The sequence below is a fragment of the Haliotis cracherodii genome, unplaced genomic scaffold, assembly GCF_022045235.1.
Source record: "Haliotis cracherodii isolate W230 unplaced genomic scaffold, xgHalCrac1.p SCAF_9, whole genome shotgun sequence".
Taxonomy (NCBI): Eukaryota; Metazoa; Mollusca; class Gastropoda; order Lepetellida; family Haliotidae; genus Haliotis; species Haliotis cracherodii.
In genome coordinates this window covers 54719749-54736078 of record NW_027266343.1, presented here as the reverse complement: position 1 = coordinate 54736078, position 16330 = coordinate 54719749, and the positions used below count along the sequence as shown (strand labels likewise).

Sequence of the window (16330 nt, the reverse complement as noted above, 5' to 3'; positions counted from 1 at the left end):
ATGTCATCAGCTATTGATTAATCTGGGAAGAGCACTCTTTTTAGTGGTTTCCTTACAACGGCTTTTAAGTTTACACGCCAACTTTGAACATTGGGCCAACAGGTACACCACAGGAAGGACTTCCTACTTAAGCATCGGAAATAAAAACGGTGATATGATCAAATGAAGGCTGCACTAGGTTCCTTCAGCTGTAATCGTATGATGAAATTAACAGATATGTTCTTCTACCATGGTATAAACTCCACCAGCGGGTAATAAGAAGCCTTCTGTACTGGCTTTCTACATCGTATATAACTCGCCCCCGCCAAAATACTCGACAGTTTTAACCAAATGAGTAATGAGACTACAATGGCATGACATGCTATCTGAAAACAATGTCCTTTGTTCACAACACTTTATGTTTAGTTTAGTCCCCACTACTGTATTCAGGTAATTAAAAACCCGTGAAGATACTGGTAAGGATAGGTCTTCAGCAATCCATGCTTGTCGTAAGAGGCAACTAACAGGATGGGGTTGTCAGACTCGCTGACTTGTTTAATGCATTGTATCCCAATTGCGTGGATCGATGCTCATGATATCAATCACTGGATTTTCTGGTCCAGACTTGATTATTTACAGATCGCTGTCATATACCTGGAATACAGATGAGTGGAGCATCAAACAACAAACAAACAAACAAACAAACAAACAGTTAAGGCCCTGCTCTAATAACATAATCATTAGATTTATAGAAAAAAACTCTCTTTAAATTAAACAGAAATTTTCATCCTTTTGGCAGCATAAACTGTGTATATTGTGGTAAAGGCTACAGAAACTTTAAATCAAAATGAAATGAATAGTTATTCTATGAACAAGGCTTTCTAATCCATCCTGAGGATCCCTTGGAGAGAGTCATTTTGACAAGGAAAAAAACATTGTGCATTCTTGAACAATTGGAGTGTCTTACATGAAAACACATGCCTTGTCTTTATTTTTAAAAAAGAGGTAAAAATGGGTTGTTTTTTTAGGTTTGTGTACAGTTTGTGATATTGCATGTTTAACTGTTGTGTCCGATATGCCTGTATGTTGCACAGTTGCCAGCCTAGGAGGTGTGGCAGCCTTCAGTGAGATTATTTTGCTTTTTAGGAATTAATTGGTTTTCAAGACGGATGAAATGTGATCCCCATTTTTGTTTTTGAATTCTTTCTCACATGAGAAAATTTATTTCACATTTTTTTGTTTTTTTTGTTTGAGATATGTTATCATGAATGCTTTTTGTGTAGTAAATTATGTCTATGAGTTGATAGACACTAATAGTCAACTTTGCCATGCATCATAGTAGTTGACTGTGTGCTAGTTTGACACATTGCACACAAAGTCACTTGTCAACAAGATATAACTTGATTTAACACCGACAGTACGGGTGGGTGGGAATAAGAAATGTGCATTCTTGCCTTTGGAAAAGGTAAACTGTCAAAATCTGTTTGCCGAGAGTTGAAGGCAACTTATCTGGAATTTATGGACAATTTGTGTCTATCCATGAGTTTGTAACTATACAGTCTGAAATCAGAATAAGTTTCGACCAATTGCCTTTCTTGAATGTCATTAATTGATGCATGATCAGTTTGCTTGGTTTTTTCATTTTTTCATAAAATGGAAAAAATTTCAATGTATTCATTCTACATTTCATTTGACATTAACTCCAAGGCAGATCTGATAATTTATGGTATTGACTTGAGTTACTAAAAATAGAATTGGAATTACCCGGAAATGGTATTGGGCCACCAGTGTCCCCAAATTAAATTAAAAACTTTGTTATGGTCGGAAATAGGTCCAGGGTGTCTTTTATCTTATAGAATGGGGATAAATTACCCTTGATAATCAAGGATCTTTTATGAATATCACTCTCTGGATGCATAGTGAATATATATTCTTCATGCAGAAAATATGTGAATATCAAAGCGGATAGGAACTTTTGTTCAGTTCTTTTTTCCCGAAACTGTTGACATGGCCAGGTGAGCTACAGTTCTGTGGCACTATTGTTGATATTGAAATGCATTAATGACATAATAAAATGAAAATACATTTATTATTTTATTAAATTAATATGCATTTATTTCATATAAGTATAAATAAGCATTATGTTTTGTAAATATTGATATTCATTTATTACATATTATTATAAATATACATCTATTTTTCAAAATTAAAATGTATTTATTTCATATTGATACGGGCATACATTTATCGTTTATTGATATTAAGAATTAATATGCATATGTTATTATTATTATACTCTCTGAGGGTTTGAACATCTTATTCAATTAAGTTCATTTCCTCCTAATTATAAACATGTCTACATTGTGCGACAAATGTCTAAACTATTTCATTTTGTTTTCAGGTAAGTACACGTTTCCTCTTTGACATTCAGTGTACGGCGATGGTCAAGGTGAGAATTCTACTTTCATGAGAAAGAGCACGAGTGACTCAGTTGTCTAAATTGCCGCATTTCATCATGCAGAGTTGCGTCCCTTGGACCTATGATTGTGGGTTCGAATCCTGGTTTGCTCAAATTATGTGTCAAGGTTTGTCAGCACCATATCCATGCTTGTGGGTTTCACCAAAGTGGTAAACGTCTGACACCTGTATCACTTTGGGCTTTCCTCCTACAGTAAGCTGATATGCCATGATATAACTTGAATACTGTTCAAAGTGGTGTTTAACCAAACTCACTCGCTTTGATGAGATGAAATTGAAACCTTACTACTGGTCCTTGCGCTCACGCATGTTTGATAATGACAAAACTGCCTTGGATGTTTTGTAGTACCGTGTACAAAATATTACAAATTATGATTTGGTCATGTGAAGTTCTCCATGACATATGATATGTTGTTGTACAGCAGTATATCACTGAGAATACCACTGGGGGACAGTTTTGAATTCCAGGTTCTTGTTCGTTAATGACCAGTAGGAAGCATTGGTCATCATGACTTTGAGACAGATAAGTTACAGACCCGAAGGGCAAATAATGGAATGGGTTGTCAGCATGTCCGTCTGTCAGACTGCTTCCGGAGCAGATCTCGGGAATCCGTTCACTATGATTATTTGGATGACAATTAAGGCTTAGCTCTGTTTAAGAGAGATGTAGTTTGGCTTCAACAGCTGAACCAGAAGAAAGTCTAAGTGTATCGCAATGAAACTTGAACATCAATTATCCAGACAGAGTGAGTGAGAAAACTGAAGCTTTAACTATACCATGATTTTTAAATGCAAATTATTCATATATTCATAGATTTTTCATTTGATTATTTCAATTATACTACTGAAAAAAGCCAATTCTTTCTTCTTACTGCTGTTAATCTTTCGCGCCATGGGGGCGGTCAGAATACTTTGTGGTTAAAGGTTTCGCTTGTCACACCGAAGACGCGGGTTTGATTCACGACATGGGTACAATGTGTGAAGCCCATTTGTGGTGTCCCCCCGCCGTGATATTGCTGGAATATTGTTAAAAGCGGCGTAAAACCATACTCACTCACTCACTCATTGTCGTGCCAAGACAGATGTTCTGTAGTAATGTGAAAGAATCGAGAGATCTGTAGCATTTATGCGTCGTATGGAAAAAGGCCCTAGTTCTTCAGACAACTAAAATGTTTCTGACTGAGATGTGGTAAACTAAACCAGACAGAACCTATTGCCTTTTGTTACATCAAACAACTTGGGTAATACTTTAAATAAACACTTGATTGTAACATAAAGAAAACTTGACTTTCATGTACGAACTAATAGTTTTATTTACATTTCTACTGAATATCTATTCTTCAATAAATGTTTCAATCTGGTTCGCTGACTTTGTTGATGCATGTCATTGTATCCCAATTGCATGGACCGATGCTCATGATATCAATCACTGGATTGTCTGGTCATGACTCATTTATTTACAGACTGCTATCATAATGCTGGAATATTGCTGAGTGCTGCGTTAACAACAAGCAAACAAAACAAAAACACTGAAAGACTTTTCCCACAATATTGTTTTGTGGGTAATGATATTTTCAACATTTCTTAAAGTTCAAGGCATGTGAAGCTTCGAGAACTTTGTATAAATAATTTTTGCTGGTGTGCCTCTTGACAGCATGACCACAGATTTCTAATCTGGTTTTAAATTGGGCCACAAATGTCATTTGGTTAGTACTCTTTGTTTATCATTGTGTAATTTGATATACAAGGATTATGTCTGTTGTATTGAAACGATTTGTCTCCAAGTGAAAATGTCAGAATGGTTACTCAGCCATTTATTTGTAAAACAGTGTGTAATTTTATATACAGCAGATATGTCTCTTGTGTGATGTATGTGACATTGTTTGACTTTTGACCCTTTATTGACACCTTTTATCTCAATTTCAAATGATTGGGTCTCTAATTTTACAAAATTACAAACATTTTGGTGGCCTACAGAGCCATATGGTTGATTGTAAAAACTGTTTGATGCAATGATTTTGTACTTTATGAATTGCTGCATTTTGCATCCTATCCTAAGGATGGCCCCTGGGGATTCTGCAGCAGAATATGTTCCCAGTATCCAATACTTATCATAATGACGTTGCCGTTGAAGCAGAATATGTTCCCAGTATCCAATACTTATCATAATGACATTGCCGTTGAAGCAGAATATGTTCCCAGTGTCCAATACTTATCATAATGACATTGCCGTTGAAGCAGAATATGTTCCCAGTATCCAATACTTATCATAATGACATTGCCGTTGAAGCAGAATATGTTCCCAGTATCCAATACTTATCATAATGACATTGCCGTTAAAGCAGAATATGTTCCCAGTGTCCAATACTTATCATAATGACATTGCCGTTGAAGCAGAATATGTTCCCAGTGTCCAATACTTATCATAATGACGTTGCCGTTGAAGCAGAATATGTTCCCAGTATCCAATACTTATCATAATGACGTTGCCGTTGAAGCAGAATATGTTCCCAGTATCCAATACTTATCATAATGACATTGCCGTTGAAGCAGAATATGTTCCCAGTGTCCAATACTTATCATAATGACATTGCCGTTGAAGCAGAATATGTTCCCAGTGTCCAATACTTATCATAATGACGTTGCCGTTGAAGCAGAATATGTTCCCAGTATCCAATACTTATCATAATGACGTTGCCGTTGAAGCAGAATATGTTCCCAGTATCCAATACTTATCATAATGACATTGCCGTTGAAGCAGAATATGTTCCCAGTGTCCAATACTTATCATAATGACATTGCCGTTGAAGCAGAATATGTTCCCATTATCCAATACTTATCATAATGACGTTGCCGTTGAAGCAGAATATGTTCCCAGTGTCCAATACTTATCATAATGACATTGCCGTTGAAGCAGAATATGTTCTCAGTATCCAATACCTATCATAATGACATTGCCGTTGCAGCAGAATATGTTCCCAGTGTAATACTTATCATAATGATGTTGCCGTTGCAGCAGAATGTGTTCCCAGTGTAATACTTATCATAATGACGTTGCCGTTGAAGCAGAATATGTTCCCAGTATCCAATACTTATCATAATGACATTGCCGTTGAAGCAGAATATGTTCCCAGTATCCAATACTTATCATAATGACGTTGCCGTTGAAGCAGAATATGTTCCCAGTATCCAATACTTATCATAATGACGTTGCCGTTGAAGCAGAATATGTTCTCAGTATCCAATACCTATCATAATGACATTGCCGTTGCAGCAGAATATGTTCCAGTGTCCAATACTTGTCATAATGTCATTGTCCCTGGGGTACCTGCAGCAGAAAATGTTCCCAGTATCCAAAATATATTTCCTACAGATACAAAACCTCGATGACATCATTGCCATAAATCCTGTATTTTGGTAGTCATCACACTATTAAATCTTCAGATTTTCAACAGAAGTCCTCTTCACTATCAACTATCCATAATTAGTTGTGCAACTAATAATATCTTGCTTCCCAACCTTATGTGCTTGCATAAGGCAGGAAGACCTCACCTCTTTTCTGTGTGTTCAATTTTCAACATCAGACTAGGGTGGTCGGGTAGCCTAGTGGTTAAAGTGTTCACTCGATCATCACACCAAAGACCTGGGTTCGATTCCCAACATGGGTACAATGTGTGAAGCCCATTTCTGGTGTCCCCGACCGTGACATTGCTGGAATATTGCTAAAAGCGGCATAAAACCATGCTCACTCACTCACTCACTCAACATAGCACATTATTTGGTAGTTGCCCATTGACGTATTCAAGACTGAGACTGGACTGAGCCAGCATGTCCACTAAGCTCTTTGCTAAACCAGAGGCAAGATAGAAACTGTGTTTGTTCAGCATTTTATGAAACAATTGTTTTTGTTGTTTAAAAAAACCCAAATGTCACTGAGGTGGTTTGAACTACAAATGATAAGATTAGGCAAATCTGAATTTGCAGATGAGAGTTTTAACAGAATATGGCCTTGATGCTGTTGACTTTGGGAAATTACTCCCCTGGGTTTTTGGGGAAATATATGGAAAGCTATCTTCACACACATCTGATCCCACAGCACAGTTTACATCACCTCCACCATAACAATACCTATGCATTATTGATAAGGGGATATGTAGCTTCAGACATTCATTTACTTTCATTGAAAGTTTGGAGTCTGGCTGGTCAAGATGGCTTAGTTGCTGTGGTGTGAAGGGGGTTTGAGTGTTCTATGTTGATGGAACGCGAGGTTCTCCTGGAAGGTTGATGGTGCCTTGGTGGAGTTGTGATCTTGTTTGGCAGCTTTGATGACCTGGGAACCACCTCGAACTGCGTGTCTAGAAGGCTGTCACAGTACAGTCAGTTATCACCCAGGCCATGGTGTGGCCAGTTATTATCAGTAGCCATGAAAATATCAACTAGGCTGTATGTTATTGCCAGTTATTATCACCTCGGCCATGTTATAATATAAGTTGCTGTTGTAGTTTTGTTGCATAAAACCTTACGAGGGAGGCTTAAAACTACATGCACCCCTCATGATACTGCTACATGTATCCCAATTTCACGGATCGATGCTCATGATGTCAATAACTGGATTGTCTGGTCCAGACTCGATTATTTACAACCTGCCGTCTTATGGCAAGAATTTTGTGGAGTGCGGCGTTAAACAACAAACAAACAAACAAAAAGCATCTCAGGAAATGTAACAAGATTCAATATTAGAAGTATACAGATTTAATAAAAATACCCTCACATGTTGATGACTGATTTTTCTCTATTGTTGAGGGTGAGGTTAACGCCATTCTGGTGACAGGTTAATGAGGTTGATCTATGGCCTGGATCAGCTGAACACGCAAGACTGTTGAATGACGTTGATCTGTGGCCTGGATCAGCTGAACAAGCAAGACTGTTGAATGAGGTTGATCTATGGCCTGGATCAGCTGAACAAGCAAGACTGTTGAATGAGGTTGATCTGTGGCCTGGATCAGCTGAACAAGCAAGACTGTTGAATGAGGTTGATCTGTGGCCTGGAACAGCTGAACACGCAAGACTGTTGAATGAGGTTGATCTGTGGCGTGGAACAGCTGAACACGCAAGACTGTTGAATGAGGTTGATCTGTGGCGTGGAACAGCTGAACAAGCAAGACTGTTGAATGAGGTTGATCTGTTGCGTGGAACAGCTGAACAAGCAAGACTGTTGAATGAGGTTGATCTGTTGCCTGGATCCGCGGAACAAGCAAGACTGTTGAATGAGGTTGATCTGTGGCCTGGAACAGCTGAACAAGCAAGACTGTCGAATGTTGTCAGCGTCATTGGATACCTAATATATGTGATGCCCATTAACTGCTAGGCTAACAGCTGAGAGGTCAAATCAAAAACAATTATCTATGTATAGTTATTAACATTTTCAACAACAATAATTCTTCTAACTGCCTTTATTTCCTGATTATTATACTTTTTAAATATTTCTTCACAGAAGTGTTGACAGAACCTGTCTATCAGTGTATGTCCAGTATCGTGTTGCTTTAATATGGTGACACACAGGTGCAAGCCAGGGTTGTCACCGTGACATGGATGGACACATGACACATGACACCCCTGACGTCATGTCTGTCTGTGCCAGATTGTCACTCACCTTCACAACACACAGACAGGTATCGATCAGGGGAAGAGCCGGGGAAGGAAGCAGGCCGAGCTGTCTCAAGTCACAATTACTGGTGTCACCATGTCTTATGTTGTATTACTCTGTGGTTCTTATGTTATATCACTAAATTACTTTTTGGTTCTTATGTTATATCACTAAATCACTTTGTGATTCTTATATTACATAACTAAATTACTTTGTGGTTCTTATGTTATATTACTAAATTATTTTGTGGTTCTTATGTTATATTACTAAATTACTATGTGGTTCTTATGTCATATTATTAATTACTTTGTGGTTCTTGTGTTATGTTACTAAATTCCTTCTTGGTTCTTATGTTATATTACTAAATTACTATGTGGTTCTTATGTTATATTACTAAATTACTTTGTGGTTCTTATATTATATTACTAAATTACTATGTGGTTCTTATGTCATATTACTAAATTTCTTTGTGGTTCTTATGTTATATTACTAAATCACTTTGTGGTTCCTATGTTATGTTACTAAATTACTATGTGGTTCTACTGTTATCTTACTAAATTACTATGTGGTTCTTATGTTATATTACTAAATTACTTTGTGGTTCTTATGTCATATTACTAAATTACTTTCTGGTTCTTGTGTTATATTACTAAATTACTTTGCGGTTCTTATGTTATATTACTAAATTACTTTGCGGTTCTTATGTTATATTACTAAATTACTTTGCGGTTCTTATGTTATATTACTAAATTACTTTGCGGTTCTTATGTTATATTACGAAATTACTTTGCGGTTCTTATGTTATATTACGCAATTACTTTGCGGTTCTTATGTTATATTACGCAATTACTTTGTGGTTCTTGTGTTATATTACGAAATTACTTTGCGGTTCTTATGTTATATTACTAAATTACTTTGCGGTTCTTGTGTTATATTACTAAATTACTTTGCGGTTCTTATGTTATATTACGCAATTACTTTGCGGTTCTTATGTTATATTACGCAATTACTTTGTGGTTCTTACGTTTGTTTCTAAATTATTATGTGGTTCTTATGTAAAATTACTAAATGACAAAGTGAATTTTATGGTATGTAACTAATAACTAATAACTAATAACTAACAAATAAATCTGTTGTATTACCAAGTGGTTCCTCTATTATATTACTGTATAATATATTTCTACCCAACAGTGTATTGTTATGTTCATTTAAATCATTGATAGAAATTGTCATCAGTTGTCATGTTCATCACAGCCAGGTCTATACCTGGAACATATGGAACATGATAGGTATGTTTTTGCATTTCTTTACTGAAATTCAAACCAATGGGTTTTTTTTATCCTCTGAGCATGTAGCTGACCGGTGCCATGGCAACCAGCTTGGCCATACAATTAGTAGTGTGATATGATTAGTGCTCCTGCTAATGATAACCTCTCTTTCACCGTCAGTCTACTCATCTTACCTTTTTGCATTATCATTTTACTCCCTACCTCTGGTAACGAGTTAATGAGGCAGGTAACAGCACTTAATGCTGACCTTATCCAGGTTTGCAGATGACAAATCTTTTTCTTGAATCTATAATTGCAAATGAAATTGCAAGTACTTTGTCTGATGACAAGGATGATACTCTTTGTAGTTAGGGATACTGATTGGTTAAGCATGTGCTTGTTATGTCAAAAAGGCCCAGGTTCTTTTCCCAAGATGGGTACAGTGTGTGAATGCCATCCTTGGTGTCCTTGTCTGTGATAGGGCAGATGGATAGCTTGCTCACTCCCTCACTCACTCACTCACTCACTCACTCACTCACTCACTCACTCACTCACTCACTCACTCACTCACTCACTCACTCTGTAGCAGGCATGCATGCTTGGCGCCAGCCTCTTATCTTTCAAAAGACATATTTGTTTGGATTTGTGGGATCACAGAAATTGTGATCAAAGAAAGCTGTTTCCATGTTCTATTCATATATATTTTTTTCTGATCAAAGTATAATTTAATTCTTTTAGGTAAACAACAGATTTGTAATTGTTCTTAAATTTTTTGGATAAGATATTACATGGTATTTTTCAGCAGAATTGTTGGACATTACAATTCCTAATTATATATAATCTCATTGATGGAACTCGGTATTCCCCATCCATTCCCCATCCATCTCCTGTATTCCCCATCCATCTCCTGTATTTCCCATCCATCTGTATTTCCCATCCATCTGCTGTATTCCCCATCCCAATTTCTGTATTCACCATCCATCTCTTGTATTCCCCATCCAAACCTCGGTGCTTCCCATCCATCTCCTGTATTCCCCATCTCAATCTCTGTATTCCCCATCCATCTCCTGTATTCTCCATCTATCTCCTGTATTCCCCATCCCAATCTCTGTATACCCCATCCCAATCTCTGTATTCCCCATCCCAATCTCTGTATTCCCCATCCATCTCCTGTATTCCCCATCCGACTCCTGTATTCTCCATCCATCTCCTGTATTCCCCATCCATCTCCAGTATTTCCCATCCATCTCCTGTATTCCCCATTCATCTCCTATATTCCCCATCCCAATCTCTGTATTTCCAATCCGCCTCCTGTATTCCCCATTCATCTCCTGTATTCCCCATTCATCTCCTGTATTCCCCATTCATCTCCTGTATTTCCCATCCATCTCCTGTATTCCCCATCCCAATCTCTGTATTCCCCATTCATCTTCTGTATTCCCATCCCAGTCTCTTGTATTCCCCATCCATCTTGTGTATTCCCCATCCCGATCTCTGTATTCCCCATCCATCTCTTGTATTCCCAATCCATTTCCTGTATTCCCCATCCCTCTCCTGTATTCCCCATTCATCTCCTGTATTCCCCATTCATCTCCTGTATTCCTCATCCCAATCTCTGTTTTCCACATTCATCTCCTGTATTCCACATTCATCTCCTCCATTCCTTGCTCACTGTATCCTGCATTAGTAGTCACTTATATTCTACTCAACCTTTGATAGGGATAATCATATGTGTCCTTCTATATTAATTAGGAGATAAACATACTGTGTTTTCAATGTAGAGCTAGGTTACCTGTAGATTTAACCCCGCTAAATTGAATTTGGAACCGAACGCGCAGTGTTAGCAAATATACTGAGTGAAGAGGCATGGGTTGAGTTCAGTGTTTTGAGTGGGTTATCGATCTGTATGACGGAATCACCGAACAAAATATGGTGCTGTATATACTCAAGCAGTTCACTTGAACATATGACAGGCATTGAAAGCATATAAGCACGGCAACTTGGTAAGCTAACTTGAGGTGGGCATCCCTAAAGAAAACAAAGCAAGCTTTGCAAGGCTTTCGCTCTACATCGCACGTCACCATTATGACATCATATCGCTCATTGTGACGCAAAAGATATGACGTCACAGTTGTATATAGAAAAGCGCCAAAATTTCAAGCTCTCTGTTGTCTCCAAATCGTAAATATATTCCCTTTGTTGATTTCTGTCATGTTTTTCTGCACGAAATGTATTGCCACACATCCCTTGAATATTGTAGTAACCGCATCTGTGCATTTTGTAACCTGTAATTGTAGATATAGTTATTTAAATATGCCTACCGACAATGACAGAAAATAGTTCTATTCTATGAATATTAGCTTCTGCGGTTATGCGGCCGTCAAACCAGCTGTTTCAATCAGAGGGGGTTTATTGTGATTTAATAGCCTCTGATTGACCAATCAGAATCAAGTGAATTCCAAATTCATGGTAGAATATACACTTAACATGTTGTGAGAATCATTTTTGTGTATCATGGAATGATAAAAATATCGCGATCCAAAGTGGAATACGAAATGCCACACATTGTCACGTGCTATTTTTTGTTAATTCGTTCTTTGACCTGTTTGCATCTATGTACACTCAGTCATGTGATGTGCTATTTCCAATTCTATAGGGTACCAATCATACATGGCACCATATGTGTCTGGTCTTTCTGTTTTTCATAAACATATGCAAATCAAATTAACTTCATGGTGTTATCTGTCATCTTATGCTCCAGTTGTTGATCATAATGGTTTTAATTAAGATATTTGATACTTACTGGCCTTGATATTTGATTTGTAATTTAATTGGGTTGAGTGATGTGTAGTTTATGTTCGAATTGGGTAAGGCTGGAGGGAATTGGTGGAGAGAACACAAAATGTGAAGGTTGGAAGGTCGTAAAAATGGACAGTCATTGACTTTGCTGTTGAGAGGAAATACATTATTTAAATAGTTCTGAAAAAATACACAGCCAGTCTTTTGAATATAGGTTCTGTTTGAGAATAACGTTCTGTTGCTTTTGACCTTACCAATGAATCTCAAATCATCCTAACCTTTTTGGGATTCAGAGCAAGACGTACAATTGTCTCCAACACTTCTGCGTTTGCTTGTCATATCGAAGGCATGAGTTTGATTCCTGGTGTTCCATGCTATGATATTGCGAGCATATTGCTAAACATGGTACAAAACGCACGCACTCACTCACTCACTCTCACTCACTCACTCACTCACTCACTCACTCACTCACTCACTCACTCACTCACTCACTCACTCAGCCTAGGGGTTAAAGCATTTGCTTGTCATGCCAAAGGCCTGGATTCCTGGTTTTTCATGCTGCGATATTGCTAGCATGCTGCTAAAATAGGTGTAAAACCGCTCAAAAGCTCAAGAACTCACTCACTCACTCAAAAACTCTCAAACACCAACAAAATGATCCGAAGTGACAGTTGTGTGTACACCGATTACAAAATACAGAACACCTGGCTGCTTTCTACAGCCTCTGCCGATGTTATAACATCATTCTATGAGGTGTAAATCAGTCCGAGGTTGTGTTTACAAATGCCCACTCTTCCATTAGTGGCCTCATGGGGCTTATGGAGGGCACAAACCATTTATCCTAGAACTAATTAACAGATTTGTAACCATGTGCCCTCAACAAGACGGTATTGCCCAGCTGAGACCAGCAAGTGTACGCAGTTGACAAACACTGCCTACCTGTTGATGGTGGAGGCTACAGAGCCCAATGTCCTACTCTGTCATCTGTTGAACATCCAGCTGGTAACCGTTGCTGCCACCAAACTGCTATCGACTTGTGGATGTCTGCTCGGGAGTTTGAATCACAACCTATAAGCTGTTGCACTCAAGTTATAGATTCATCCCTTGGCATACTGCAGTGACTGTTTTCATGACACAGAGATGAAAGCATATCATAGGTGGACTACTCATTTGCCTGTTGTGTAGTTTCTTTTTTACCAGTCAGTGCTAAGAGCAACAAGTGTGTGTATCGGAGAGCGTGCAGTAATATTGATCCTTGTTGAGTGGCAGATGAGGATACTGCAGGTGCTTCAGTAACAACACCAGCTTCATCAGAGGGACAAGCAAATTAAAATTTGGGACTTCATGGGGAGGTGCCTGTGATAGGTTGGTGTCACGGAACCCACCATTCGCATACGATTCACGCTGATCACTTTCTCGTAATTCCTGTGTGATTTCTATGGTAACCTGCACTAATCACTTGACAACCCATAAAGGTGTGTCAGGGAGCACGGGAGAAACATTGTTGTGTCAGCACGGCACGATTTGGCTCACTTGGCAGATATATCCACATCTGTTTGAATGTACAGTGCCTCCGTGGAATTGTGGTGACATTGGATTACCGGCAAAAGTTCAGAAGTTGTCAAATGTTGTTGATGTTTACACAATGTTGGCGGTGGTTAACCCTCCCTGTGTTCAGCTGTTAACCCTTACAGGGTCCTGTGTCTGATTAGTTCTCAATGAAGGCAACTGTGTGGAAAGTTGGAGAAGTTTGTGTTGACGGGACTGTCCATGTTTTGCATTGGCAATGAACCGCTTGTGTCGTTGGAGTGTGCGGGGAATTGTGCGATTGGTTGACCGTTATGTCTTCGATGTTGGTGAGTTAATCTTTCTATGTTTGGTATATGTTGATATAATTTTTGCAGCCATGTAAACTCAATTTATGGTAGCTTGATAAACTTTATGTCAGGTGGCAGATATAAACATTTACAAAATAAATAAGTATTAAACTGTCACTGATCAATGTTGTTAGTATATAGGCTTGATGGAAAATTATGCTTGACAAAGAAGTTTTGTGATGAGATTAGAATCATGTTCATTTAATCAGGAATACATCTCTTTCAGTGGGTTGACAATGTACTGGTATTGTGTAGCATACAGCTTTTATAGGTCTCTGTATGAATGTCTTCTGAATATTTATTATGTGAAAGGTGTATTGTTGTGAAATAAATGGTTAACTGGCAACACTGTGAGACCAGAGATCTGTAATGAGGAATATGGGTTGTATGAGGCAGCCCTGTGACACTGACACATGTCAATCTTAGAATATAAATCACACCTCATGTCATTCATTAGGCATAGATTTTGTTGTCTCCTTCAAGTGATTGCTTTCAATGCTGAGCTGATACAGCTGTTATGTTGCATACTATATATAGCACTCACTTGTACTCTAACTCACTCACTCACTCATTCACTCACTCACTCACTGTTCAAACTGTGCTCTCAGAATGACAAACATGATATTTCAGAATGTGTTCACTTGGTAGTTAATGGGTACCCGGTAGGATGAGGTTATGGAAATAAAAGCCCTCCAGCCCTGAACACTCAGGTTGGGTTGCATACTTCTCAGGAAGCTGATAATGTTATTACCTGGTTAATGATGTTGAAATATGTGTGTCCTTAGGGGTGGGTATAGATGAGTTTGTTACAGATTATATCTTCTCTGTTAATGTTTTAATAATACAAAATAATTTATGTTGTCTTTCATTTTGTTTTCATTTTCTGAGCAAATATTATATTTATCTTCTCCATATATTTTTGTATGGGTGGCTTTCATGGGCATTTCATAAACCAGAAAAAAATATAAATTGTCCAGTGGACTTATTGTGTTTATGAAAAGAGTAGCATTGTAAAAGATAACGATAGTGGTGACGAGACTTCAGTGATTGTTGTCGCCTTTGTTCATTGATATTGATTGTATCTGTGGTGTAGTCAATATCAGTTAGTTGTGAACCAGTGTGAGGAGAGGCGACATGCTGTTCCAGCAGACCACATTACCACATGTACATGTATTGATTATGTACATCCTATTGTCAAATGTCACACAACACCACAATCACAGAACACTCAATGAGGCAGAAAATTCCAAGCATTCTGTGATGTTTCTGTGAAGGGAAATCCCCCATGCACCTAAGTAGAGTTAATACAAGGCCTAACTGTGGAGACACAATTGAAGGTGTATCGTGAGTTGATTGTCCCACGCTCTGGTGTATCAGCTTAGCGTTAGTGGTTGTCTGGAGCACTGGCCGAAGCTGCTGGTGTGTGTGATAAGGATGATAATTCCCGGTACTAAAGTGTGTACATGCTCAATTACTGCTATAACTGTTGTAGGTGATTGTGGTTTCATGTTGTTGCTTTTAGCTGCATCTGTCTTCTGTATGTGATAAACACACAGAAAAGTCCATCTGAATCTTTGTGTATTTGTTGATATTAATGTAAACAAGTAGGATAATTTGATCAAGGATTCGACTTATCACATGTTTTTGCAACCTGTAAAGATCCGTGTAGAGAATAGGTCTTCAGCAACCCATGCTTGCCAAAAAAGGCGACTATGCTTGTGACTTGTTTGATAGGCATTACTTAGAAGTTGAACTTGAAGTTGTGTCTATCTTGACTATGCTTGTCGTAAGAGGATCGGGTGGTCAGACTTACTGACTTGTTTCATGCATGTCATTGTATCCCATATGTGTGGATCGATGCTCATGAAGACAATTACTGGATTGTCTGGTCCAGACTTGCTTGTTTACAGACAACCATCATATAGCTACTATATTTTGGGCATTAAACAACAAAAACAACAAATAAACCCAACTGGCTGATTGCGTGTAATAAGAGGCACCAGTGGCCCAATGGTCAACTCACAGCACACAGTTGCACCCTAGTAAGATCTTCTTGGGATGGGGGGCGGTCAAGTAGCCTAGTGGTTAAAGCGTTCGCTCGTCACACCGAAGACCTGGGTTTGACTCCCTAAAAGGGTACAATGTGTGAAGCCCATTTCTGGTGTCCCCCCGCCGTGATATTGCTGGAATATTGCTAAAAGCGGCGTAAAACCATACTCACTCACTTCTCGGGATGGGTTTGATTCCCATTGCAAAGATTATGCACCTATATCTGTGACTTC

The 16330-nt window shown here is 38.3% G+C and overlaps 1 protein-coding gene across 7 annotated transcripts in view; it reads left to right on the top strand.

Annotated features, from left to right (window-relative positions):
* LOC139452702 (Kv channel-interacting protein 4-like) overlaps nt 1–16330 on the top strand; it is a 483175-nt gene that overhangs the window by 165818 nt on the left and 301027 nt on the right. Inside the window, exon 1 of one of the 7 annotated variants that reach the window (XM_071234260.1) lies at nt 13746–14027. The exons of the other annotated variants lie outside the window; for them this stretch is intronic. Within the exon in view, the coding sequence (XP_071090361.1) occupies nt 13958–14027 (70 nt within the window). The 5' untranslated portion in view covers nt 13746–13957. Of the gene's footprint in view, nt 1–13745; nt 14028–16330 lie in introns of those variants that run through there. 7 annotated transcript variants of the gene reach the window in all.